At 26.2% G+C, this 27,055-nt stretch overlaps 5 protein-coding genes across 5 annotated transcripts in view; 3 read left to right on the top strand and 2 right to left on the bottom strand.

Annotated features, from left to right (window-relative positions):
- The window catches only part of LOC128956862 (peroxidase-like), a 9,562-nt gene extending 1,533 nt beyond the window's left edge, over positions 1-8,029 (top strand). The window contains exons 3-25 of the mRNA XM_054302573.1: positions 1,489-1,572; positions 1,662-1,727; positions 1,818-2,054; positions 2,138-2,275; positions 2,380-2,509; positions 2,601-2,880; positions 2,964-3,026; positions 3,099-3,138; positions 3,263-3,442; positions 3,680-3,729; positions 3,890-3,941; positions 4,102-4,227; positions 4,367-4,424; positions 5,056-5,099; positions 5,204-5,299; positions 5,461-5,594; positions 5,681-5,848; positions 5,943-6,015; positions 6,080-6,209; positions 6,980-7,095; positions 7,486-7,539; positions 7,630-7,735; positions 7,957-8,029. Coding sequence (XP_054158548.1) covers positions 1,489-1,572; positions 1,662-1,727; positions 1,818-2,054; positions 2,138-2,275; positions 2,380-2,509; positions 2,601-2,880; positions 2,964-3,026; positions 3,099-3,138; positions 3,263-3,442; positions 3,680-3,729; positions 3,890-3,941; positions 4,102-4,227; positions 4,367-4,424; positions 5,056-5,099; positions 5,204-5,299; positions 5,461-5,594; positions 5,681-5,848; positions 5,943-6,015; positions 6,080-6,209; positions 6,980-7,095; positions 7,486-7,539; positions 7,630-7,735; positions 7,957-8,029 — 2,498 coding nt within the window. The remainder of the gene's footprint in view (positions 1-1,488; positions 1,573-1,661; positions 1,728-1,817; positions 2,055-2,137; positions 2,276-2,379; positions 2,510-2,600; positions 2,881-2,963; positions 3,027-3,098; positions 3,139-3,262; positions 3,443-3,679; positions 3,730-3,889; positions 3,942-4,101; positions 4,228-4,366; positions 4,425-5,055; positions 5,100-5,203; positions 5,300-5,460; positions 5,595-5,680; positions 5,849-5,942; positions 6,016-6,079; positions 6,210-6,979; positions 7,096-7,485; positions 7,540-7,629; positions 7,736-7,956) is intronic.
- A 2,476-nt stretch (positions 8,030-10,505) lies between these two features.
- Positions 10,506-15,736, top strand: LOC128956861 (uncharacterized). Its single transcript, XM_054302572.1, has 3 exons — positions 10,506-10,863; positions 11,426-12,111; positions 15,719-15,736. Exons 1-3 carry the CDS (start codon positions 10,506-10,508, stop codon positions 15,734-15,736), a joined length of 1,062 nt encoding a protein of 353 aa, XP_054158547.1.
- A 1,283-nt stretch (positions 15,737-17,019) lies between these two features.
- On the top strand, positions 17,020-18,536 carry LOC128956860 (uncharacterized). Its single transcript, XM_054302571.1, has 3 exons — positions 17,020-17,048; positions 17,173-17,861; positions 18,096-18,536. Exons 1-3 carry the CDS (start codon positions 17,036-17,038, stop codon positions 18,534-18,536), a joined length of 1,143 nt encoding a protein of 380 aa, XP_054158546.1. The 5' UTR covers positions 17,020-17,035.
- Positions 18,537-19,822: 1,286 nt separating this feature from the next.
- Positions 19,823-21,712, bottom strand: LOC128956899 (uncharacterized). Its single transcript, XM_054302615.1, has 3 exons — positions 21,281-21,712; positions 20,183-21,172; positions 19,823-20,115 (listed from the first exon to the last, which is right to left on the bottom strand). Exons 1-3 carry the CDS (start codon positions 21,348-21,350, stop codon positions 20,096-20,098), a joined length of 1,080 nt encoding a protein of 359 aa, XP_054158590.1. The 5' UTR covers positions 21,351-21,712; the 3' UTR covers positions 19,823-20,095.
- A 1,135-nt stretch (positions 21,713-22,847) lies between these two features.
- LOC128956858 (uncharacterized) lies at positions 22,848-24,445 on the bottom strand. Its single transcript, XM_054302570.1, has 3 exons — positions 24,405-24,445; positions 23,623-24,272; positions 22,848-23,288 (listed from the first exon to the last, which is right to left on the bottom strand). Coding segments are annotated over exons 1-3 (1,092 nt in total). The 5' UTR covers positions 24,406-24,445.
- Positions 24,446-27,055: the final 2,610 nt, after the last annotated feature.

Below are 27,055 nucleotides of genomic sequence, written 5' to 3'. Positions count from 1 at the left end.
TACTAAATTTTTTATTATTTATCAATATATATTTATATATTTATTTAATTTTAATTTAAACATAAATATTATTTAATTAATTGATGGGATTTTTACACAATTACATTCAGTTATTACATTCAACAAAAAAAACAAATTGTTGTAATTTCCCACTAATTATATTTGTAAATAAATATAGTATTTCGTTATTTAAAAAAAACAAATTTTCAAAAAATTAATTGCATTTAACAATAGTTTATTTTCCATTAATAGCTTGTACAATTGATTATCAATAATAATAATAATAATAATAATAAAATTATTATTATTATAACTACATATACATTGTTTACTAGTAATTACTTATATATACTGTATATAAATTATTAAGTACATTGTAGCAATTAAATTATAATAGCAATTGATTATTATTATTTTATATAAATATGTGATAATAAAATAGACAAATTATTAATTGAAAATTTACAGTAATTTTTCATCGATAAAATTTTCACCATATTATCAGTTATTTAATGTATTTTTTTCAAAAGACAATAAGGAAATCCTTTTAGAAATTTACTCGAAAACTTCTAAACTATTGTATGTTTCACTATTATATTACTATTATGTATATTTAAAAATAAAATTAAAAAAATAGATGTCAACGTTACAGGAGATGATTATTATAATTACTAACATATTATTATTATATATTAATAAATATTATTATTATTATATATTAATAAATATTATTATTATTATTATTATTATTATTATTATTATTATTATTTCTAATTATAAGCAGTTTTTGAACTTCAAATAAAAATGACATCAAATTTCTCTAGAAATTCAATGGAAAAAATGTAATCAAATGTAGAGAAAAAAAATAAAATATATATTTTTGCAAAAGTTTGCTATTTTTGTCGTTTCCTTTTTATTTTATTACTTTATATTATATATTAAACTATAATAAATCATTTACTATTGGTATTAATATTTTCAAGCAAAAAACTTTATTAAAACTTAGTTTTGTATTATTATTATTATTTTATTTAGACAAACATTTTTATCATTCAAACATTCATTTCATAGTCAATCCCCTATTAGTTTATATATAAATATTAATAAATAAATTTAATAATATTATTATTTTAATAATTTATTAAATTAATATATTCAACAAAATTTAATTAGATTTGTGTCAAATAAAAATTTAATTAACAATTTATATAACAATAAAAAAAACTAACTAATAATAATAATAATAATAATAATGATAAAAATATCAATCAATTTACAGATATTATTATTGACAATTGTATTATATTTTATTGTATCATTAAATTTTGTTTCAACATTTTGTAAGTTTATTTTTTTTAATTCAATAATATTTTATTTAAAAAAATATTTAATTCATTTTATTATAAATATTTAATTTAATTATTATAAATATTTAATTTCATTATTATAAATATTTAATTTCATTATTATAAATATATTTATTTAAAGATTATCCACAACATCACCATTCAATACCTATCCAACAAAAAACATGTGAATACTTTAAAAATGGTTATGTCTATCGCGGTCCATGTAATCACACATTTATATATAAAAAAAAATTATTTATAAATACTAATAATAATTATTATTATTACTATAAAACTAATTGATTTTTTTAGGCAAACAAAGCTCATATACCTATGGCAGTGGTAGTTATCATCGTAAAAGACCCATACATGTTAACAGTATAGATGATAATAATAATAATAATAATAATATTTTATATGTATATATAAATTTTAATATAATTTTTTGTTGTTGTTTTAAAAACCCAGAGCACAAACACCAACAACAACACAAACAACAACAACAACATGTAGACAACGATTACAGTACTCCCTGTACTACTGTCGATGGTTTGGCCGGTCTGTGTCGGCCACCGGCCTATTGTTTCAGTCAATACGACACTATTGAACAGTATTTGGAAAATCAATGCAAACTCAATGGTCAGGGTTTGCCGCCCGGTATTTGTTGTCCGAAAGAGGTTGTCCGCGAACCGGCCGTTCAATTAAGTAAACAATTACTACTACTACTGTTTCATTCAATCAATCAATTAATTAATAAATTTTTAAAAAAATACTTTTTATACATACAGTTCCCATCAGAATCCCGATACCAGTCGAACCGGTCGAACCGCTAGACATTGACCAGCAATCGGTTGCCGAAGCGGCCGACGAAAGCCGAAAGATAATCAAAAATCAGGTGGCAATCGAAAGGGAACTCATAGGAGCCGGTAGTTTCCAATTATTATTATTATATTATCAGTAATTTATTGCTTAACCGGTGTGTTGTGTTATTTTTTGGGTGGTGGGGTGTGTTTGGGGGGGGGATTGGTAGGCTTTTTCCAACGTACCAATACTATGGAATCCTATCATCAGGCCTTTTTCGGACCGGACGATCCCGAAATACAAAAGATACAATTGGACGGATTGGTAGCATTGGAGACGACCTTACAGTTAGCTAAAAAGTATGCCATTTTTAAGGACTGTACTGTATATATAAGCTTATAATAAACACTATTCAAACACACCCACCCATCCAAACAACCACACACTTAGGTATGAGTTGACACCACAACAGGCTCGCGATGGCCTACAAAAGTATTCCCTGGCCGATACATCCCAGTCATCCCACTGTCTAAAAACACCGATTTGCGACCGACTGGCCAAATACAGGACATACGATGGCAGTTGCAATAATCTCCGATATCCACTATGGGCTAAATCGTTGACCCAATTTATTAGGTTAGTACCGCCTGCCTATGCCGATGGTCTCAACGAGCTTCGGGTATCAGTCGATGGCGGACCGTTACCGTCGCCCCGGGAGGTGTCATGTAAAGTATGTTTTTTGTTTTGTTTAAAATATATACATTTGTTATTCAAATATTTATTTTTTAAAAAAAATTAAATACAAATATTTAGTTGGCTCTAGACTTTGATATACCTGATCGTAAATTTTCGCTATTAGTCATGCAATGGGGACAGGTATGTGATTTTTGTGATTATTATGACTTTTTGTATATTAATATTATGTAAATTTTTTGTTTGTATATACAGATTATTGATCACGACTTGACATTAACTGCATCGACACGTGGTATAGATTTTGTTGTTTTTTATACTGTATTTCAAAAAAAAATCTATTAATTATATGATACGCTTATGTATGTGTGTGTGTTTTTTTATGGTGGGCACCGGTATCTTCCTATATTAAAAAATAGCGACAACCGGTGAAGGTTTGCACTGTTGCAACGAGGATGCCACCCGTCAGGTCAGGATTAAACATCCGGCCTGTAAGCCGATTATCATACCCCGTAACGACCCGTTTTATAGCCGACACAAACATTTTTGCAATAATTTTGTCCGCAACGCTGCCGGTCCTAAATATGACTGCAATTTAGGTAAATATGTTTAAAAATTTTGTTTCACTTATTTTTTTGTTGTGGTTAAAAAATTCAAATACAATGATTTAATGTGTGTGTGTGTGTGTGTGTGCTTGTATGTGTGTGTTTGTGTGTGTGTGTGTGTGTGTGTGTGTGTGTGTGTGTGTGTATGTGTGTGTGTGTGTGTGTGTTAATTAACTAAATTGTAAATTAATTAATTAATTAGATTTAAATAATTTTTTTATTGTTGTTTAGGTTATAGAGAGCAGATAAACACATTAACCCATATAATAGATGGTTCAATGGTATACATAATTAAATTACAATATTTATAAAAATAATTACTAAATCATTATTATTATTATTATTATTATTATATATATATATATATAAATGTTTTTAAATATTTAAATAATTTTATAATCATTTTAAATAATTACTACAAAACAACAACAAACTAAATAGGTTTATGGCTCTACTGAGGAACGGGCTAAACATTTACGGTCATTCAAAAATGGTAATAATAATAATAATATTATTATTAATAAATTTAATTATCATCTATTTTTTGTATATTAATAATGCTTATATTATTATTAATAATAATAACAATAATAATGGGATTTTAATTTTTTTTAATAATAATTAATTAATTTTTATTTTTTGGTTATTAAAAGGCAAACTACGGGTCGACAAAGTCAATGGCTACGAGTTTTTACCGTTTGACACACAAAACCGGTCGGACGAGTGCGCAATACCGGCCAATCTTCAACGTCAACGCAATTATCATTGTTTTGTCGGAGGTTTGTTGTAATAATAAAAATTAACATACCTTTCCTACATATGATAGATATTTTTTGTTTGTTTTTTGAATCAACAAAAAAATTGTTATTATTATTCATATATTTTTTTTATTTATTGATTTTTTTTTGTTTTTTAAAGGTGACGTTAGAGTCAATGAACAAACTGGGCTAACAATGTTGCACAATGTGTTGCTCAGGTATGTCATACCCACAAAAAAATTAATTAATTAATTAAAAAGTTTCACAAAAGTTTTATATTAAATTATATATATTTTTTTTAGAATATTTGTATTAATAATAATATATTGTATAAATTTGATAATAATATTTTTTTTTTTAAATATTATTATACATAAATTTATGTAAATATTTTTTTTAATACATTTTTAATTAGTACAGTATTTTTTTAAAAACTGTAATTTATTAATAACACACAATTAAACTGATTAGAAATTATTTTTATAAATCTACTTTAGTAGCAATCTTAAACCCTTGTTTATAATTATAGTTTTTTTTGTTAATTATTTTTTTTAATTAAAATATTTTTTTATAAAAATATTATTAAAAAATATATATCCATTTATTCAACAACAAAAAAATTTAATTAAGATATAAAATGTTTAAATATTAAACAAAAATTTTAGTTTAATTGAGACTGAAAATTTTTTATTAAATTAACAACAAATAACTAACTTTTTAAAATTATTTATCACACAAAAAAATAATAACTAATTAATAACATAATTAATTAATGTTATTAGAAAAAAATAATTAAACAAATAATTAACTAATAAATTATTTGTATAATATATATATATTGATATATAGAGAGCATAACCGTATCGCTACAGTACTCGAGGAGTTAAATCCCGGTAACTATTGATTTTAAATTAAATTAGTAAAATTAAAATTAAATTATAAAAAAAATTGAAATTAATTTAATTAAAAATTTTTAATAAAAAAAACCTATGGATAGACTGGACAGACGAAATAGTATACCAGGAAAGTAGGCGTATATTAGCCGCCGAAATACAGGTTATTACTTATAATGAATGGATGCCACTTATAATAGGTATGTCCACCACAACCACCCGCACCCCCACCCTATGCTATATAGTACTTAACTATAACTTTATAAATATATTATTTACAATAATTATTACTAAACTAAAAAAAAAACTAATTTTGTTACTAATATTTAAAATAATTTACTACCAAATCCTATACCTATAGGTAGGCGAGTCATGAAAGAGTTTAATCTATTACCCAAACCGGACGGTTATACCTATGATTATGACGATGGCCTGAATCCGGGTATATTCAATGAGTTTGCAACGGCTGTCTACAGGTTTCATACGTTGATACAGGTGCTCAAGTCAAGTCAAATCAAAATAAAAAATCATATATATATATATATATTTATTTTTTAAATACCGCATATTTTATTATACAGGGTCTACTAAGATTGTTGAACAATGCCGGCAAAGTTACCCAAACCATACAACTGAGACAACATTTCAATAATCCTTCATCACTGTATAGAAAGGGAGCCTACGATGAGTTTATCAACGGCTATACGGGAAACCCGACCCAAACATTTGACCAATTTTTTACCGAAGATGTTTGTATTTTGTTTTATTTTTTTTATACCGGAAAACAAACGGGAAAATAATAATTAATTTTTTTAATTATTATTTTTAATTATATATTAATAGATAGTTAACCACTTGTTTCAAGAACACGATTCCAAGTTTGGCATGGATTTGATTGCATTGAACATTCAACGAGGTTTGATTGTATATCGCATTGTTTTTTGTTTGTCTAAATTATATGATGATAATAATAATAATAGGTAGAGATCATGGACTACCCGGCTATAATGATTTCCGTGAGGTGTGCGGTATGCCTCGTATCGATAGTTTCAAACACTTGGATAAAGTTATGCGCCGCGGATCGGCTGAGATCATGGCCTCAATCTATAGGTAGGTGCTGTGTGTGTGTATGTGTGTGTGTGTGTGTGTGTGTGCTATGTGTGTGGGTATGTGCTATGTATGTGTATGTGCTATGTGTGTGTGTATGTGCTATATATGTGTATGTGCTATGTGTGTGTGTGTGTGTGCTATGTGTGTGTGTGTGCTATGTATGTGTATGTGCTATTTGTGTGTATGTGCTGTGTGTGTGTGTGTATGTATGTATGTATGTGCTGTGTGTATGTATGTGCTGTGTGTATGTATGTATATATGTATGGGGCCTCGGTGGCCGAAAGGCTAAGTTGTCGGCTTTCGAGTACGACAACCCGAGATCGATACCCGGACGGGCCACCTAAGTTTGTTGGGATTTTTAACGCGAGGAAACAGATAATATGTGTACGAAGAACTGTCCGCATATATAATGCTGTCCTATCGTTAATAGGGGTACTCCTCTAACTACTGCACTCTCGGCGGTTATGAGTGCTATACACAGTATAACCAACAATACTGGAGAGAAACATAGTTTAAGGGTTCTCAAAACCCCGTGCATTGCAATCATTTTAAAAACGGGGGATATAAATCCTGGATATTGTATGTATATATGTGCTGTGTGTGTGTGTGTGTGTGTGTGTGTGTGTGTGTGTGTGTGTGTGTGTGTATGTGCTGTCTGTGTGTGTATCTGTTTAAAAATAAATTATTGCAATCAAATATGAAAACCAATCTAAAATTTTACTGTCAACGTGTCACCCATCCACCCACCCCTCACCCCCATCCCACTGTAGACATGTAGACGACATAGATCTGTTTATAGCCGGCAATCATGAGAAGCCATTGCCCGATGCAGTAGTTGGTCCAACATTTGCCTGTATATTAGCTGAACAAGCTAGGAGAAATAAAGGTAAAATTATTATTATTATTATTATTATTTATGTTACAGTTATTATAATCGCATTGTATAATATAAATGTGAAATAACTAATTAGCTATACTGTATAATAGAGTGTATTATATAAAAATTTGGATAAATTAATAAATTTTTAACACAATATATATATAATAACAAATTTATTATAAAAGTAATTATTATTATTATAATAATAATATTATATATAATATATAATATAATATTAAAACTGATAATATTTTCTGTCAATTTTTTTTTAAATATCTTTATTATTATTATTATTATTATTATTGTCTATTTATTTATAATAATTTATGTATTTGCTAAAAAATAATTAATTAATATTAATAATTACTTTTATTTTATTTTTTTTTTAAAAATTAGTTGGCGATAGGTTTTGGTTTGAAAACGGAAAAATGAAAAACTCATTTACTATTGGTTTGTTTATTGATATTTTTTGTTTGGTCTTAAATTTTTGAAAATAAATTATTATTACATAATTTTTTTTACTAATTTTTTTTTTGTCAGCCCAATTAAATGAGCTACGTAAATCTAGTTTGGCGGCACTGGTATGCGATAATAGCTATCATATTGAAAAAATGCAAACATTAGCTTTTTTACAACCGCTTGACTGGTAATTTTAATTAAAAAAAATTTTAGATTTTTTTTTACAAAAAAAATATACATTATTTTACAAAAAATATACATTATTTTACAAAAAAATAATAATTTTACATAATTATCTAGAAAATTATTTATTAAATTATTAAAAGAGTTATTTTTTGTTGTTGTAAAATTTGTGTTTATTTTAATATAATTGAATTAATTATTTATTTTTTTATTTTTATTTTAAAGGAACCCTCGAATTGATTGTTCAAAAATAACACGGGTCAATTTGAAATTATGGAAAAATGAGAAAATTTATTAAGTTTTTTATTTTAAAATTAATAAAAATAATTTAAATTGACGAAAACCAAAGATTGAAACCAAAATTATTATTTTTTATAAAAATTGTTTTTATATTTAAATATAATATTTTTAAAAATTTCAACATTTCATTTGTATTTAATAATTTTTTTTTGTTGAAAAATATTGATTAAAATATGAATTAAACAAATAAACAAAAATTATTATTATATTCACAAATTAAAAAAAATAGATTAATAATATAATAATTAAATATAAATATTATTATTTATTTTTTTATTTTGAAATAATAGTAATCATAAATTAAAAAGTTTAAAAAAATAAGCATTTTGTGTTGCAATTATTGCATAACTAATTGCTAATTTAATTTTAATAGCTATTGCATATCAATATTAAATACTGTATATATATATACAGTATATATTAAATATTATAGATAACAGTGCAAAAAATATCAGTACAATTTAATATTAAACAAAATAATCATAATACTAAAGTAATATAATATATTTATAATATAGAGTTATAGTTATATAAAGTAATATACGATTAAATATATAAAATTTCAATAACAAAAAAAACCAGATATAACTAGTAATAGAAAATAAATTGTTTTTAAAACAAATTGCATACACATCTAGCATATGATTTTTATTTTACTAGTATAACATTGTTTTATTTTTATAAATATATAAATTTATTATAATATACTGTATTGTTAGACTGTAATGTACTGTAAATAATAAATTTCAGCTGATTTTTATAAATTTTTTATATCATATATTTATAATACAGTATATATACTGTATATACTGTATAAATACTTTTGACACTACTTTATATCATGAATTTGTTATATAAAGTATATGTTTTATAACCATATAATTTTTTTTTAACTTTTTTTTATAATACCTATAGTAAATAAATTTATTGCTGTTAATTGCATTGTTAATTATTAATTAATTACTAAGGGTTTTTTAAAAAATGCACCTGTATGATTTTGTATAAATAGTTTATATATATATATTGTGTGTGTGTGTGTGTGTGTGTGTGTGTGTGTGTGTGTGTGTGTGTGTGTGTGTGTGTATGTGTGTGAGTGAGTGAGTGTGTGTGTGTGTGTGTGTGTGTGTGTGTGTGTGTGTGTGTGTGTGTATGTGTGTGAGTGAGTGAGTGAGTGTGTGTGTGTGTGTGTGTGTGTGTATGTGACACATAAATATAAAAATCACACACACTTTGTATGACAACAACAATACCTGTAAAAACTACTTTTTTTATTATTGATATTTCGCATAGAATTATAGAAGTATAAAAAAATTAAATAATAATAATAAAAATAATAGTTGAGCAAACTTTTAGTCTAAAAAAAATATTTTTTAATAACTAAATTAGATATGATTTTAAGATTTTAAAATATGATATAAAAAAATTATAAAATAATATATATATATATATATATATATATATATATAACTAATAAAAAGATTTTATCTCAATCACATAATACATAGGTATTTAATAATATAAGTATATAAATAGTGCAAATCATAACAACAACAAAATTAAATAATTATTTAAACTAATTAAAGTTAATATTATAATAATTATTGTTAAAATTGTAAAAATAAATATTTTTTTGTTTCAAAATATTATATATAAATTTTGTAAAATAAAAATACTGTTAAATAATCAACTAATTATTTGGTCATTTAATAATGATGAATAATATAATAAAAATTAATTGCAATAAATTATTATTAAATTGGCATAAATACTATTATTCATTGTATATAATATTTACAACAGTAGTCTATGTAAGTAAATAATAATAATAATAATTTTTTTAATACATATTATCTATTAAATTAAATTTTTTTAAAAATAATAATTAAATTGACATAATTTTCTAATAATTATAATCTAAATTTATATTTATTTATTTTTTTTTGATAAAAAATATGTTTAGGGTATAGTATTTTCGGTATTTCCAAACATATTGGTAGACATGAAGTATATATTAAATACAACTACAGCTCAGATATCACTTTATGCCACATTTGAAACGGGAGGCTATATTCTGGGAACTTTCGGTAAATTATTAATATATATATATATTTAATATATATAATATATATATATATATATATATATATATATATATATATATATAGTAATAATTATTATTATTATGTTTAAAAATTAACTAAACAAAATCAATACAATGATAATGAAAAAATATATTTATAAAGACTAATTATAAAAAATTAATATTTTTTTTAAAAAATCTATTAATACTAGCTATAAATAAATATTTTTTTTAAATCTATTAACACTAGCTATAAATAAATATTATTATTTTTTAAATCTATTAATACTAGCTATAATTTTAAAAAATTATTATTTTTTAATAAAAAACTATTATTATTATTATTTATTACCCAGTTGGTCTACTATATAAATATTTAAATCGACAATTGACCATGGCCATTACCTACATAATGTTGACACTGTCGGTAGCCTGTATACCAGTACTACCTAATCTGGCCCTACTATATACCTGTGCAGCTTTGTTTGGTTTCGGATCGGCTGTATTTGTTTGTGCATTTCCTATTTGGCTGATGGAAATGTGGAACAGTAGGGCCCGCCAGTGGCTACAAGTCAATGACTGTTCATTCGGGATCGGCTCAATCATGACAACTATTATATTGAAACCGTTTTTGGTGGGCGAACTGGCCGACAACAATATTAACAACAGCCCAGACCAAGTGGTTTCTGGTGCCGATCGACAATCTAGACTTTGGCTACCAGTGCTCATCATTTGTTTAGCAATATTGCCCAGTAAGTGTGTGTCTGTATGTGTGTGTATATCTATGTTTGTGTGTGTGTGTGTGTGTGTGTGTATCTATGTGTGTGTGTGTGCGTGTATTTGTGTATGTATGTACTGTATCTATGTGTTTATGTATGTGTATGTTTGTATATATATATATATACTGTATTTATATATTTTTATGTTTATAGCTATGTGTATGCATATGTGTATGTATGTGTATGTGTGTGTATGTGTGTGTATGTGTGTGTATGTGTGTGTATGTGTGTGTATGTGTGTGTATGTGTGTGTATGTGTGTGTATGTGTGTGTATGTGTGTGTATGTGTGTGTATGTGTGTGTATGTGTGTGTATGTGTGTGTATGTGTGTGTATGTGTGTGTATGTGTGTGTATGTGTGTGTATGTGTGTGTATGTGTGTGTATGTGTGTGTATGTGTGTGTATGTGTGTGTGTGTGTGTGTATGTGTGTGTATGTGTGTGTATGTGTGTGTATGTGTGTGTATGTGTGTGTATTTGTGTGTATTTGTGTGTATTTTAGTGCTAATGTATTTGTTTTGCCAAACTAACTAACAGTTCCCATATCATCGGTGGTCATGTATTTTGTACGGCCATATCGGGCACAGGACTATCAAACACTGGTTACATCAAAAGATATTAATAACGATAAGGAGGAGGAGGACAACATCAGAAAGTCATCGCAAACTGCTGAGGACAGTAGTCTTGATATACCAGACACTACTACTACTACTACTACTACCACAACTACACCAACAACAATCAAACTGTTTGACCGGCCAGAAACTCCCCGGCCAACCATTATCATAATATTTGCCCTTTGGTTTACCATTTATTCAATATTTGAGACAATGTTCCTGAAGTTTGCCGTAACCTACTATCAGTATTCACCCAAACATCTATCGGCACCGGCAGCTGCCGAAATTCAATGGATATCTACGGCTGTCTATACAACTTTTCGCGGTCTCAATGCTTTCATTGGACTAAAAGTATCCGTCTATTGGATGCTATGCTATCATTATGTATTGCTGGCTATCGGTTCAGTTATGTTTTTAGTTAGCCTATACTATACGGCCATCAACAACGATAGTCTACTATGGGCGGCCAGTTTGATTATCTATTGGGGATTTTCGGCCATGTTTTCCGGTATACTAGCCTACGCTCAACAGTATATGACCCTAACCGATAGGACTAGTACGGTGTTTGTTATGTTTAGGGGAGTGTTGACTTTGGCCACCAACTATGTAATGGGTGTATACATTGAAAATTATTCACCTATATTTTTGTTTATCAATTTTATCTATTTGATTGTGTCGATTTTATTGTTTTTATTAATTTTAGTATTAATCAAATACTATACTAGAAAATTAGTAATTAATAATAATGATAAAAAGTTAGCATGTTAAATTTTAAATAATTAGTTAAATTATTATTAGTTATTAATTGCATTGTTTTTTATTAATATACAGTAGTATTTATTATATTAATAAATTACTGTATATTTATTATGTAATTTACTGGTACTTTACATACTGTACTTATTTTAGCAATAAATTTTAAAAAAAAATTTAAAAAAAAATAAGTTTAAAGTTTTAAATTATTTGTTTCCTATTTTCTATTTTTTTTGTATCACTATTTTTAAACTGACTGAAATTATACATGAATTTATGTTATTATTATTATTATTTTTTATATTAATTGAGATTAACAATACAACAAAAAAATTTAGCAATTAATAAAAATTTATTATTATTATTATTATTTACAGTGTATAATAACCTGTATTAATTCAATTCAATTTTATTTAGACAGTACTGTATTCAGTTATGCAACTGGTATTCTTACAGTACTGTTTTTAAAATTAAATATACATAAACAAGTAATTACAAGTAAAAATATAATTAATAATAATATAAATATGCTATAATTTAAAAAATAAATAAGTTTATAAAAATTTTAACTAAATAATAAAATAGGATAATAAAAGTTTTTTAAAAATCTTTAAGTCTTTTGCTTCTCGTATTTTTAAATCGATTTCATTCCACAATTTAATACCATTAAAAAATATAGTATTTTGAGTGTAATTATATTTAGGTGTCGACAAAATTAAAGATTTATTAGACTTAGATCTGATATTTCTTGATGTTTGATATGTAAAAAATTTTTGTATACATCCAAAACCATTAATGTTTTTATAAATAAAAATATATATTTCTTTTTTCCAAATGTCATCAAACGATAACCACTTTAATTGTTTTAATAATTGTTGAGAGTTTACTGTATAATCCGAAAATGTCACAATTTTGGCAAAAATATTTTGTAAAGTTTTTAAATGTTTAATATGTTTTTCATATGAAAAACTCCATAATACTGACCCATAAGTTATTGTAGGTATAATCATAACCTTATATAATAATTTTAATACATTTATCGGTATATAATTTCTAATAATATAAAAAATATTTTTATATTTTAATAGTTTTTTGTTAACATTATTAATATGATATTTATAAGAAAGATTTGAATCAAAAGTTATTCCCAATATTTTTAATTTATTTGTAGGTAAAACTTGATTTCCATTATAAAATAAATTTAAAGTTTTATCTCTACTTCCAATTAAAATAAATGAAGATTTTAAAACATTTAAAATAATTTGATTGTTATTAAAATAATTATGAAGTTTAATCAAACTATTATTCACTTTATTATTTAAACTGTCAATTGTTTTATCAGCGAAAATAATTGTTAAGTCATCAGCAAACCCAACAATTTTACCATTAGTTATCAACTTAAAAATATCATTAATAAAAATTTGAAATAAAACTGGTCCGCATACACTACCTTGGACAATTGACCTATCACCAAGGTTATTATATTCACTAAATAATTTTTTATATTTTACACGTTGTTTACGATTTGATAAAAAGGATTGAAATAAAGGTAAAACATTTTTAAGACCACAATTATTTAACTTTTCATAAAGTATATCATGTTTTACTAAATCAAATCCACGTTTTAGATCTAATGCTAAAACACAAACGTATTTATTATTATCTCGTTGTTTGACAATATCTTTTGTAATATCAATGAGTGCATCAATTGTTGAATGTTTTTCCCTAAAACCATATTGAGATTCTGATAATATATTATTACTCAATAGAAAACTTTTAATTTGTTTAATAATATATTTTTCAAAAATTTTACTTAAAATCGGTAAAACAGAAACAGGTCTATAATTATTTGTATCATCAATAGATCCATTTTTAAATATAGGATAAATATCCGCACATTTCCATATATCAGGAAAAATGTTATATTTTATTATCATATTAAACATTGTTACTAAATGTGGTAATATTACACGGGAACACAATTTTAACATTTTCCCACTAATTTTATCACTACCTGTAGATTTTTTAACATTTATTTTATTTATTAAAACTGACAATTCATCACTATTAATAGATTTAATATTTAATAAATTATTATTAATTGTATCAGTAGTTACAACTATATCATTGTTATCGTCATTAAATTTATTTGTTAAACTGTATATTGAATTAATAAAATTATCATTTAATAATTTAGCATTTAAATTTTCACTTATTTTATTCGCTTTTTTATTATTTCCTATTACTTTATTTATAATTTTCCACAATTTATTACTATTGCTTTTATTTTTATTTATTAAATTATAATAATAATTTTTTTTAGCATTTTTGATAGCATTGTTGCACTTATTTTTTAAAATTTTATAATTATATTTTAAAATTTCAAGATTTTGGTTATTATTATTATTATAACATTTATGCATATCATTGAAAGCTTTATGTTTTTCTTTAATTAATTGTTTTATTTCACTATTTATATAACTTTTATTAAAATTTTTTAAAGTTTTTTGTTTAATAGGAGCAAACAAATCAAACGCATTATTTATAGTATCAGTTAATTTATTTGCAAATGTGTTAACATTATAGTCATTACTGTTATAAAGTGTAGTTAAGTTGTCGTCTAAATGTTTTTCAAAATCAATATCATTAATATTAGAAAAGTCACGAAAACTTTTAACACATTTATCTTTTTTTGTATTTTTAGTCAAATAATTTAACTTTCTTGAAAAAAATATCCATTTATGATCACTTATATCAATATTTAATACACCACTTCCACTATAATTATTCAAATCATTATAATATATATGATCTATAAGTTTACTAGTATTTACAGTACATCTAGTATTTTCTGTTATTAGCTGTTTATAACATTTTGATTCATAAATTTTAATATAATTTCTATTTTTATTATCATTTAAGTCAATGTTTAAATCTCCGCTAATAACAGTCTCTGATTCAAAGTCACTAAAAATTTTTTCAAATTTTTCCATAAAATTTGACTCACAATTTGGAGGTCTATATATGACCCCAACATTGAACGGGCGGCCAACACGTGGCTTAACGTTGACCACCAAAAACTCAAGATCTGTGTCATATTGGACCAGATTTGATGTCAATTTTTCACAATTTACATACAATGCTACACCACCTCCTTGTTTGCCATTTTGTCTGTCTTTTCGATAAAGTGTGTATCCATTTATGTGTATGAATGTGTCATCAATATCACTGGTTAGCCAGGTTTCGGTTAGACATATAATATCGGGTTTTAATATACTAATATATATTTGAAATTCACAAAATTTATTGAATAGTCTATTAATATTTACATGAATTAATTTTAACCCTTTACACTTTTTATAATTTTTAAGTACATTTTCACTTAACACAGTCATAACCAACCAGTTTTCTTCAACTTCAACAATGCTACAACAAATATGCCAATTATTTGTCACTATAGACTATAGTGGCCAAGTAGATGACAATTAATGATAATAATAAATGAATAATAATGTACTAATATTTTGTTGATGTATAAAATAAGTTATATTAAAGTATAATATAGTATTTGTGTGGAAAATTTTGATTGTTTTTTTTAAATATCATTTTTTTAAAAAAAAAATAAAAATTCCACTTTTAAACACTAGTGTATTAAAAAAATATACTATTAATAAACAATAATATGATATAAACATGCTAATGTATAAATGCATATATAAATTTACATTTTATTATAGTTATATATTTGATATATTTTTTAAAAAAATAATATTAAAAATAAACAAAAACATTAATAAATTGAAAACAACAACATTATTAGCTAATATAACTGTTAAAGTATAATATTTAGTAATAACTAGTAATATCTAGTATATACATACAATTATATACTAATAATAGTAATAACTAATAAGTTTTTTATTACTAATTTTAAAAAAAAAATTATAATTATAGTTTATAAATACCATCTATAACAAAATTGTGTAAAACAATACCCAAAAAATAATAAAAATAAAAAAACAAAATAAATTATAATAGATCCAGAACAATTACACAAAAATATATAATTCCTGGAAATATTATACTTGGAAAATTTATTGTGTAATTTGCATATAAAATACAAAATTGTAACAAAAAAAAATTTTTGTTTGTCATATCTATTTGATATGTTTATGTTAAATATGTATTTAATAATCACATTTAAAGTTAAATTTAATGTGATTTTTAACATTTTTAAAAAAGGCTTTTCCCAATAAAATTTTTTATTGTTTTAATACAATTATTATATTAAATAAAAAATATTTAAATGATGTGTCATTTAATATGATATTTTATTTTAAACATTTTTAATTATTATTATTATTATTACCTAAACTAATGATCATCGATTAAATTACTTAAAATATTAGCCAATTTTTATTTTTAAAAAAATGTTTAATTATAATCACATGTTTTTCGCATGGTTTTCAAAATAAAATTATAATTTTCAAAAAAAATGTTTATATAAACAATATTTTTTTTTAGTTCAATCACTATTAGAAATACAAATGATATAAAAGTTGCTGAAAAAAAGTTTTAAAACTATATTATATTATTTTAAATTAGTTTAAAGAGACTAAAAGTTACTAAAAAGTCTAAAATAGTTTTTAAATAATTTTTAAATAATTTTTTTTTATCTAAAATAACTGAAAATTATTAAACTATATAACTATTTCATTAAAAATAATTTAATTAAAAATAATAAAATACGTTTAAATTTTTAGAAAAATAAAATTAAATGCAAAATAAAAGTAAGTAAATTATTTTTTTTTTTTTCCTATTAAATATTGGTTTTTTTAATTAATATAAAATTAGTTTATAATAAAGTTTAGCAATTATTTATTAAAAATAAATATTTTTAAAATGTTTGAATAGTGACTAATAATATGGATGAGAAACGGGAGCGTCAATACCCGGTACCCGAATTTCGGACAATATTTCCGATACAATGTAATCCGTTTAACGAGGACAGCAAACGTACGGCCGAACTAACCAAATGGTGGTCAGAGTATGCACTGTTGCCGGCCGACATCTACCAGCGCCGGGTGGCCGACTCGATGTTGGAGTTTGGCGCCTATTTCTATCCGCATTGTACCGATTGGAAGCGATACGCCAATCTGGTCAAATGGTTAGGCTATTTGTTTGTCTGGGATGACCACAACGAAACCCAGTACGGCGAGTTTGGCCGCAGTAGTCGTACGGCCCGGCCAGTCAGCGACCAGTATCTACAGTGTTTGGACCGATTGGAGCGTATGTTTGACATGAAAAGCGAGACAACCGATAACGATAAGTTGTCCACCACTACTGCTATCACTACTACTACTACTGCAACCGCTAACAATACCAACGGATCCGATACCGCAGCGGCAGCCGATTATATACCAATGAATACATGGAAACCGTACGTATTGTCCACTTATGTTACCGTCGAAGCCATTATGCAAGACATGACTGGTGTTCAACGCCTGAGATTCATAGACTCGTGGCGTCGGTATCTTCGGGCACAGGACTATGAGAATCGGCTTATTGAACAAAAATTTGTCGACTTTGATAGCATCAAAAAGGTATGCAATTAGCTTAATTGTGTGTGTGTGTTTGTATGTATGTATGTGTTGTATGTGTATGTATATGTGTGTGTGTGTATGTGTGTGTTTGTATGTATGTGTGTGTGTGTGTTTGTATGTGTATGTATGTATATATGTGTATGTGTGTGTGTGTATGTGTGTGTAAGTATGTTTGTGTGTGAATGTGTAAGAAAAATTTTAAAACTAAAAAAACATATTTAACTTAAACAATAGGCCCGTATGGATACCAGTGCTAACGCTACCATATTTGCACTGTTAGAATACTCGGACGGACTGTGCGTACCTGAGCGGGAATGGCTGGACCCGAGGTTCCAGCGATTGTTACATTTGGCCAATTTTGCTATTATCTATGTCAACGATGTCTATTCGTTTGAAAAGGAACTGTACGACCAAAAGGGACAGTTAGATCGGATGTTTGTCAATCTGGTAGCCTATTATATATTGGACCAGAAATGTTCAATCCGGGAGGCAATGGACAAGACTCTGGTAATCTGTCGGCAACATGAGTCCGAGTTTGACCAGTTGGCCAAATCGGTAGCCAATGATCCGTCGGTTAGCTCCGATACTAAACGCTACGTTCAAGGATTGGCCACTTTTATTTCGGGCAACTATCACATGTCTATTACATTGAATAGATATAATAATATTTATTGATAGTTGAATTATTTAGTTTATTTTTTTAAAACAATTATTAGGCAAATAATTAATTAATTTTTATCAAAATTTAATTTTTCTATATTAACTAATTTTCAATTATATATATATTAAGTATTTTTATTGTTATAAATTAATTTCAATCAAAAATTTTTCTTATATTTTAAATATATATTCTGTAGTAAATTCTTATAGTAAATAATTATATTATTTTGAAATATTTAAATTAAATAAAAAAAATATTTAAATTCAATTATTTTATTATTGCAAATCATAAACATTATTATACTATTATAATAATACCGTATATCCGGTAGGCCACTACTACTACTACTACCACTACTACTACTACTAACACTATTACTACTACTACTACTACTACCACCACTACTACCACCACTACTACCACCACTACTACCACCACTACTACCACCACTACTACTAATACTGTTAACTACAACACCAACTGTTACGATAGGGCAGTGGCGGCGACCGCCGATTATATTACCAATGAAAAGTACCAATGGAAACCCGTACGTACTGTCCATCACATGTTACATGTCGAAGCCATCTATACCAAGACATACGAATAGTGTTGTCATATATCAGGCCACAGATGATTCATCGGTTCCGTGTGGTGTCGGGGTATCTTTGTGTCGGAGGACAGGACTTATTGAAAAGTTGTCGAACTTTGATTGACATCAAAAAAAAACTTTTCATGTGTTGGCCAAATCGGTGACCAAACCAATGATCATCGGATAGCAAGGGTTGGCCACTTTTAATGGCCAGCGGCCCTCTATCAGTCATGTCAGTCAATACATTAAAATAGATATACCGGTAATAATAATAATAATAATATTTGTTAACTATTTTTTTGTTGTTGTTGTTTAGAAAAATAGTTTTAGAAAAATAATTATTTATTTAATTTTTATTAAAAATTTCAATCTAAACTAAATTGTATTTAAATTTAAACTAATTATTTATATATATATATATTTATATTTAGTATAACAATAAGTAACTAATAATTTAATAATAAATTCTAAATATGTTTAGATATAATTTTTGTTTTTTAAAAACATTATATAAATTTATAAAATTTTTAAATTTATCGATAAATATAATTACCGGTAATTTAAAAAAAAAATTAACACAATTATCATAAATATTACTGAAATAATTTCAATATATTTTTTTGTTGTGGATATGTTTTTCTCATATAATATCATATAATAATAATAATAATAATACAGTGATTATTAAAAATAATAATTAAAATATATAATAATATTTATCATTAATAATAATAATAATAACAATACCATATAATTACATGAAAATAATTGCACTTTTTTTTATAAAGGTAGAGTTGTGTACTAACCCGCCCCCCTCACACACACACACACACACACACACACACACACACACAATAAACATTTCAAGGCAATACACCTCCTCCTCCTCCCCATCCTCCTGGGAGGGGTGGGTTTAATATCAAAAATAACAATAATAATAATAATTGAGCCAAACATCAATTTTTAGACTATTTTGTTTAGTTTTTAGGCACGACTTGTTGGACCTAATCATTCAATAGATGATAATCAATAATCAGTATAACTGTGTATAACTATATATTGAGGACATACCTAAATAGCCGATACGCGGCATTTCGCACACCTCACAGTAGACCAGTGCCGGATGATTCTCGACCGTACACTTTTCGCACACCCATCGCTGGCCCTCATCCTGTGGCGGTGAAGAGGCGGCTGCGGCAGCACCGGCGGCCATCATTGGTGTACAACCACTACTAGTGCCGGCCATCGACGACGACGACGACGACATCATCGGTAGCGGAGGCGTACACGACATCATCGGCGAACCCATACGCGGCGAACAACTGCTGGGCGACGGACGTGGCGGCAACTGGGGTGGCGGCGGCGGTATTGGTCCCAACAGCATCGGTGGACGAGGCGACTGTTGAATGGTTGGCGATAGCCATACGGGCCTGGGAGCTGGCGGTACTTGACTGAGCAAATCGGATACGGGATAGGGATGCTGTTGGTGGCCAGTAGCTGATACAGGAAAACGTGGCGGCGGATAGTAAATAGACTCTTCATATGGTGGCGGTTGTTGTTGCGGTTGCATCTGCTGGCCAACGGCCATCGGGTACTGCTGTAGCGAGTGTACGGGATAGGGTAGCCGCGGGCCACCGGAAGCCATCGGCGGCTGCATTGAATGTTGACGTACGGGTGCAGGCGGTGGCTGATGCTGCTGTTGTTGTGGACGTGGCGGCGGCGGTCCGTACGGCTGTGCGGGAACATTTTTGTAAAAGTTTTCATCGGTACAGCCGAGGGGTACGCCACCCGACGCATAGATATCCACTTCCATCGACAGACAATGACATTCGATACGTAGGCCACGATTTTCATCGCGAAATTGTGTCACTTTGGCCACTGCCCAGTCGTCGTCACTACCGCTTCCACCGCCGCCATCGGATTCGGCCGATTCGTGTCGTCGACGACGCTGTTGTATCTCCAGTCGGGCCACGTCTTTGCGCAGTTGTAGCAAATGTTGACGAAGTTTATCCGTTTCGGACCGGATGTGATCCAATCGGGAGTTCTGGTGTTTCTTCAGGGCTGTCGGTGTCGGTCGTAGTGGTAGTGGTAATGAAGTGAACGGAAGAAGTAGATCCAGAAATTAGTTAGCGATTAGTCATATATAAGATATCATATAATAATACAAACCCTCGACGTATGACAGCTCTTGCGATCGGCTCATCACATGTGTTGGTGTTGTTGTTGTTGTTGAAGACATTGTTGTTGTTGTTGTTGTTGTTGTCGATGAAGAGGTTAAGACAATGGTTAAGAGGAAGTAGTGATAATAAAATCTTAAACAACTAATTGATTGGTTCGGTTCCGCGGGGTTTCAGTCCAACTGTTTTCAGTCCTATTTCTCGGATCTCTCTCTTTCGGCGATCGGAGTCGGAGTCGGAGTCGTGACCAACACTTTGTGGTCGGGAATTGGGATCACATGTATAGGTCGTCGTCGTCGTCGTTGTCGACAAAGACTAGGACTTAGAGGAAGACCTGACTATAAGACACTAATAAATAAAATTTAATAAAAAACAAAATTAAAAAAAAAACTATGAAATCAACAGTTAGTTTGTTATGTTATGTTGTGTTGTGTTTTAGTTGACGACATCAGTAAACACGTGACACACATATAATAATACAGTAACACATATAGTTGTAAAACTAGAGATGAAAACTGTTTGCTTTAAAAATATATATAGAAACCCGAATTGATTTTTTTTTTTTTGAAATTATTATTAAATTTTATTAAAGGGGAAAAATATTTAGCATTTATTAGTATTGTTTGTTGTTGTTGTTAGTAAATATAACAAAAATTATTAGAAAAAATCGTTAAAACTAAAGCATTTTGTTTTTTTTTTAAAAAAAACCGAACCGACTTTTTTTTTTATCTACAGTATATGTTTTCAATGTAAACTCTATTTTATATTAACACTGTATTGTACAGTATTTACTGTATATTTATTTAACAAACTTTATAAGTATTCACACATTATTAACATTATTAATAAAGTGTGTGTACTGTACATTATGTGTTTGAAATTACCTAGTACATTAATTCAATTACCGGTAATTATTTTAATTGTATAATTGTATACTATTATAGCTGTGTTTAATTATAATTAAACAATAATTTAAAAATTATAATAAAAAACAATTTTTATTTTATTTATTATTTCCATTAGAAAATTAATAAAACAAATTACTATTAAATTAAACATTAAAATTAAATTATTTAAAATTAATTCAATTAATTATTCTATTATATAATTTGTTTAAAATTATAATTAAAATTATTACAATAATTAAAAAATTATTTAAAAAACAAACATAATTTATTTTTTGATTTAATTTTGATTTAAATTACAAACAAATTACTATTTAATTAAACATTAAATTATAGTTAAAAGACTGTTGAAAACTAAATAAATTTTTTTTAAAAAAATAAATATTTTTTTTCATAATATATTTATTTAAAATTAATTCAATTAATTATTCTATTATATAATTTGTTTAAAATTATAATTAAAATTATTACAATAATTAAAAAATTATTAAAAAAAACAAATATAATTTATTTTTTGATTTAATTTTGATTTAAATTACTAACAAATTACTATTTAATTAAACATTAAATTATAGTTAAAAGACTGTTGAAAACTAAATAATTTTTTTTTTAAAAATAAATATTTTTTTCATAATATATTTTTTTATTTCATAATTATTCAATACTATTATATCTATTCAATGTAATTGATACTTGATAGTTGGCGGCAATTAAATTGGCCAACCCTTGAACGTAGAGTTTAGTATCGGAGCTCACCGTCGGATCATTGGCTACCGATTTGGCCAACTGGTCAAACTCGTGTTCATATTGCCGACAAATTACCAAAGTTTTATCCATTGCCTCCCGTATTGAACATTTCCCGTCCAATACATAGTAGGCAACTATATTGACAAACATCCGATCTAACTGTCCATTTTGATCGTACAGTTCCTTTTCAAACGAATAGACATCGTTGATATAGATAACCGTATAGTTAAACAAATACATCAATCGCTGTAACCTCGGGTCCAGCCATTCCCGCTCAGGTACGCACAGTCCGTCCGAATACTCTAACAGTGCACTAACCGTTTCGTTAGCACCGCTATTCTTACGGTTCTTTATATATATATATATAAATAAAAGATTTTTTAAATAATAAGTAATTTTTATGACTCAAAACATATATACATACACACATATACACACATACATACACTCATACATATACACACACATATATATATACACTCATACATATACACACACATATACATACATACATATACACACATACATATACATATATATATACACACACATACATATACACGCATATATATACGCATACATATACACACATACATATACACACATACATATACACATACTTATACACACATACACACAAACATAAACATACATACATACACACAATAAGCTAATTACATACCTTTTTAATGCTATCAAAGTCGACAAATTTTTGTTCAATAAGTTGATTCTCATAGTCCTGTGCCCGAAGATACCGACGCCAGGAGTCTATAAATCTCAGACGTTGTAAACCAGTCATGTCTTGCATAATGGCTTCGACGGTAGCATAAGTGGACAATACGTACGGTTTCCATGTATTCATTGGTATATAATCGGCTGCCGCTGCGGTATCGGAACCGTTGATGTTGTTGTTGGTAGCGATAGTTTCGGTGCTTTTCATGTCAAACATACGTTCCAATCGGTCGATACACTGTAGATACTGGTCGGCTACTGGCCGGGCCATACGGTTACTGCGGCCAAACTCGCCGTACTCGGTTTCGTTGTGGTCGTCCCAGACAAACAAATAGCCTAACCATTTGACCAAATTGGCGTATCGCGTCCAATCGGTACAACGGGCAAAAAAGTGGGCACCAAACAGGAGCATCGAGTCGGCCACACGGCGCCTGTAGTTGATTTCAGGCAACAGTGCATACTCTGACCACCATTTGGTTAGTTCGGCCGTACGTTTGCTGTCCTCGTTAAACGGATTACATTTAATAGGAAATATTGTCCGAAATTCGGGTATCGGGTATTGACGCTCCCGTTTCTTATCCATATTATTATTATTAGTCACTTATAGTAATTGAAAACAATTAAAATAATATTATTATCTTTAATATACTTATGTTTTTATCTAATGATAATCTATTTTATGATTTTTTATGTTTATTTAATTATTATTATTATTATTATTAATTTACTTACTTTTATCATTAATTTAAGTTTTTTTTGTTGCTGTTAAAACTTAGATTACTTTTTAAAAAAATAAATAAAATTTAACAATATTAAAAATTTTTATTAATTATGAAATTAAAATAAATAAACATTTTATTATACTATACTATTCATACATTTTTTTAAAAAAAATGTGATGTAATTTTCGATATAATAATAAAACATAAAATTTTTCACTTTTAGTATTATTAATATATTTTCATTATTTATATAATAATAATAATTTCAAATTTTCTAACATTTAGATAAATAATTTTTTCTTTTATAATAAAGTTTTTTTTAAAATAATTATTTTATTTTACAAATAAAATTACGTATGAATGACTTTTAATTTTAGATAAATATTTTTTAAAAAAATAACAAAATATTTATCCGACACTTAATATTAAACTTAATCACCAAAAAAAAATATTTAAACAATTTTTATAACAAATATTTGCTTTTTTGGTATTTACAATAATAAATACAATTAAAACAACATTAATTAAAATGATTTTACAAATAAGTCAATAAAAAATTTATTGTTTAAAAACATTTATTAACTTTTATTTTAAAAAGTTTTTTTCTATTAAATATATTAAATTCTTTACAAAAAAACTAATAGTATTTAAACATTATTATAATTAATTAATTTTAATAAACATTTTGTGATTTTAAATATATATATACTTTATTGAATTAATTATAAAAACTATAAAAATTAAAATAATAAAAATTACATATTATTGATTAATTTTTCATCAATATTAATATATTATTTATTTTAATTATAAAACTACAAAATACAAATTACAATTAATATATATAGTATAATATATAATTATTTATTATTATTATAATTAATTAATTTTAAATTATCTAAATATATTATAAAAACTTTACATAAATTCTATTTTAACACAAAATTATTATAATTATTTAATAACAATAATTTTGTGTTAAAAATAGGCAAATAATTTATTGTTTAATATCTATTAATAATTTATTTTTTTAAAAATTAAAATACAGTTAGTTTTTCTATTAATTATTACATATTTATGATTTTTTTTAAATACTACTTTTACTATTTATTTTAAATGCTATTTTTTATTTATAATTTTTTTTAATAAACTTTATTATTATTTCTGTTTTGTTTTTTATCTATAGTTTATTAAATCCATAATATTAATGATTATTATTTACTGTAAAAAATACAAAATATAAATATAAATTTTTGTTGTTATTGTTAATCATTATACTGTTTAATAATATTACTTACAAATTAAATGGATTGATTTTGTTTCTAAAACTTTCCAGATTATCTATATATATAATAATAATATCAATAAATATAGATAAAAATTAACAAAATAAATAAATTAAATCATATTTTTTATAAAAATAATAATAGAATTATTAATTTTTGGTTTAAGAATATACTTCTCTCTCTCTCTCTCTTTCTCTCTCTTTCTCTCTCTCTATCTCTCTCTCTCTCTCTCTCTCTCTCTCTCTCTYTCTCTCTCTTTCTCTCTCTTTCTCTCTCTCTTCTCTCTCTCTCTCTCTCTCTCTCTCTCTCTCTCTCTCTCTCTCTCTCTCTCTCTCTCTCTCTCTCTTCTCTCTCTCTCTCTCTCTCTCTCTCTCTCTCTCTCTCTCTTCTCTCTCTTTCTCTCTCTTTCTCTCTCTTTCTCTCTCTCTTTCTCTCTCTCTCTCTCTCTCTCTCTCTCTCTCTCTCTCTCTCTCTCTCTCTCTCTCTCTCTCTCTCTCTCTCTCTCTCTCTCTCTCTCTCTCTCTGTTTGTTTGTTTGTCTCTTAACTCTCATACCTTTAGAAAAGACATTTTTGACGCCATCGCTGATCGTGTCTTTGACTTCACCGGCGCTATCCTTGAACTCTTCCCAATGATTTGCATGGATCAGCTGATGGCTGACAACTGTAGACATCATAATCAGCACAATAGCTAACAACAGTGTTAACAGTTTAGCCATTGATTTATTGATTTTTTAAAAAAAATTTTGCCGATTTGTTTGAAAATAATATTATAATAATTATTAGTTTTAGTAATATTTCTAAAATACAAGTAAATTATATTAATATATGGATAAAATTGTATTAAAAAATTGTAGTAATAATAGACAATATATTAAATTACATTTTTAATAATTTTGTAACTATGTAACTATGTGTTAATTTGTAATAAAATATTTTATATGTAAAAATTTTTTTTTGTTTAAGTTAACTTATATTAATGTTAATGTAATTCAATGTATATCTATGTTTGTGTAATAATTAAATTTAATAATATATTTACTCTATATTATTTTCAAAAAACATTACAAATTAATTTATATATATATATATTACTAAAAAACTTTACTTTTATTTCAGTAACAAAAAAACTTTAATTAATTATTGACCTTGAACAATGTGCAAATTATTTATATATTAAAGATATATATAATTATTATATAATAATTATATTTATATAACTCTATCTATTACTAAACATAATTATTACAATAACTATTACTTATAATAATTAGGATTTTTTTTACAATACTATTATAAAAGTTGGGTAACAAAGTCTGTACCAAAAAAATATAATATAAATTGTCGTAAAAAACTGATATTTATTATATAAATATA

The sequence above is a fragment of the Oppia nitens genome, unplaced genomic scaffold (assembly GCF_028296485.1).
Source record: "Oppia nitens isolate AA-2021 unplaced genomic scaffold, nextdenovo-longstitch-racon4-pilon3 scaffold33_pilon_pilon_pilon, whole genome shotgun sequence".
Classification (NCBI taxonomy): domain Eukaryota; kingdom Metazoa; phylum Arthropoda; class Arachnida; order Sarcoptiformes; family Oppiidae; genus Oppia; species Oppia nitens.
This window is presented reverse-complemented; position numbering and strand designations above follow the sequence as displayed.

What these genes read in the sequence shown, in the direction of transcription:
- LOC128956861 (XM_054302572.1), top strand. Translation starts at nt 10,506, where the DNA reads ATGGCCATTACCTACATAATGTTGACACTGTCGGTAGCCTGTATACCA. An exon ending in TTGTTTAGCAATATTGCCCA is followed by an intron (nt 10,864 to 11,425) that starts GTAAGTGTGTGT and finishes ACTAACTAACAG; the next exon opens with TTCCCATATCATCGGTGGTC.
- LOC128956860 (XM_054302571.1), top strand. An exon ending in ACTTTGATAGCATCAAAAAG is followed by an intron (nt 17,862 to 18,095) that starts GTATGCAATTAG and finishes CTTAAACAATAG; the next exon opens with GCCCGTATGGATACCAGTGC.
- LOC128956899 (XM_054302615.1), bottom strand. Translation starts at nt 21,350, where the DNA reads ATGTCTTCAACAACAACAACAACACCAACACATGTGATGAGCCGATCG. An exon ending in AGAGCTGTCATACGTCGAGG is followed by an intron (nt 21,173 to 21,280) that starts GTTTGTATTATT and finishes CGACACCGACAG; the next exon opens with CCCTGAAGAAACACCAGAAC. An exon ending in GCCGCGTATCGGCTATTTAG is followed by an intron (nt 20,116 to 20,182) that starts GTATGTCCTCAA and finishes TTGAATGATTAG; the next exon opens with GTCCAACAAGTCGTGCCTAA.
- LOC128956858 (XM_054302570.1), bottom strand. An exon ending in ACTTTGATAGCATTAAAAAG is followed by an intron (nt 23,289 to 23,622) that starts GTATGTAATTAG and finishes ATATATATAAAG; the next exon opens with AACCGTAAGAATAGCGGTGC.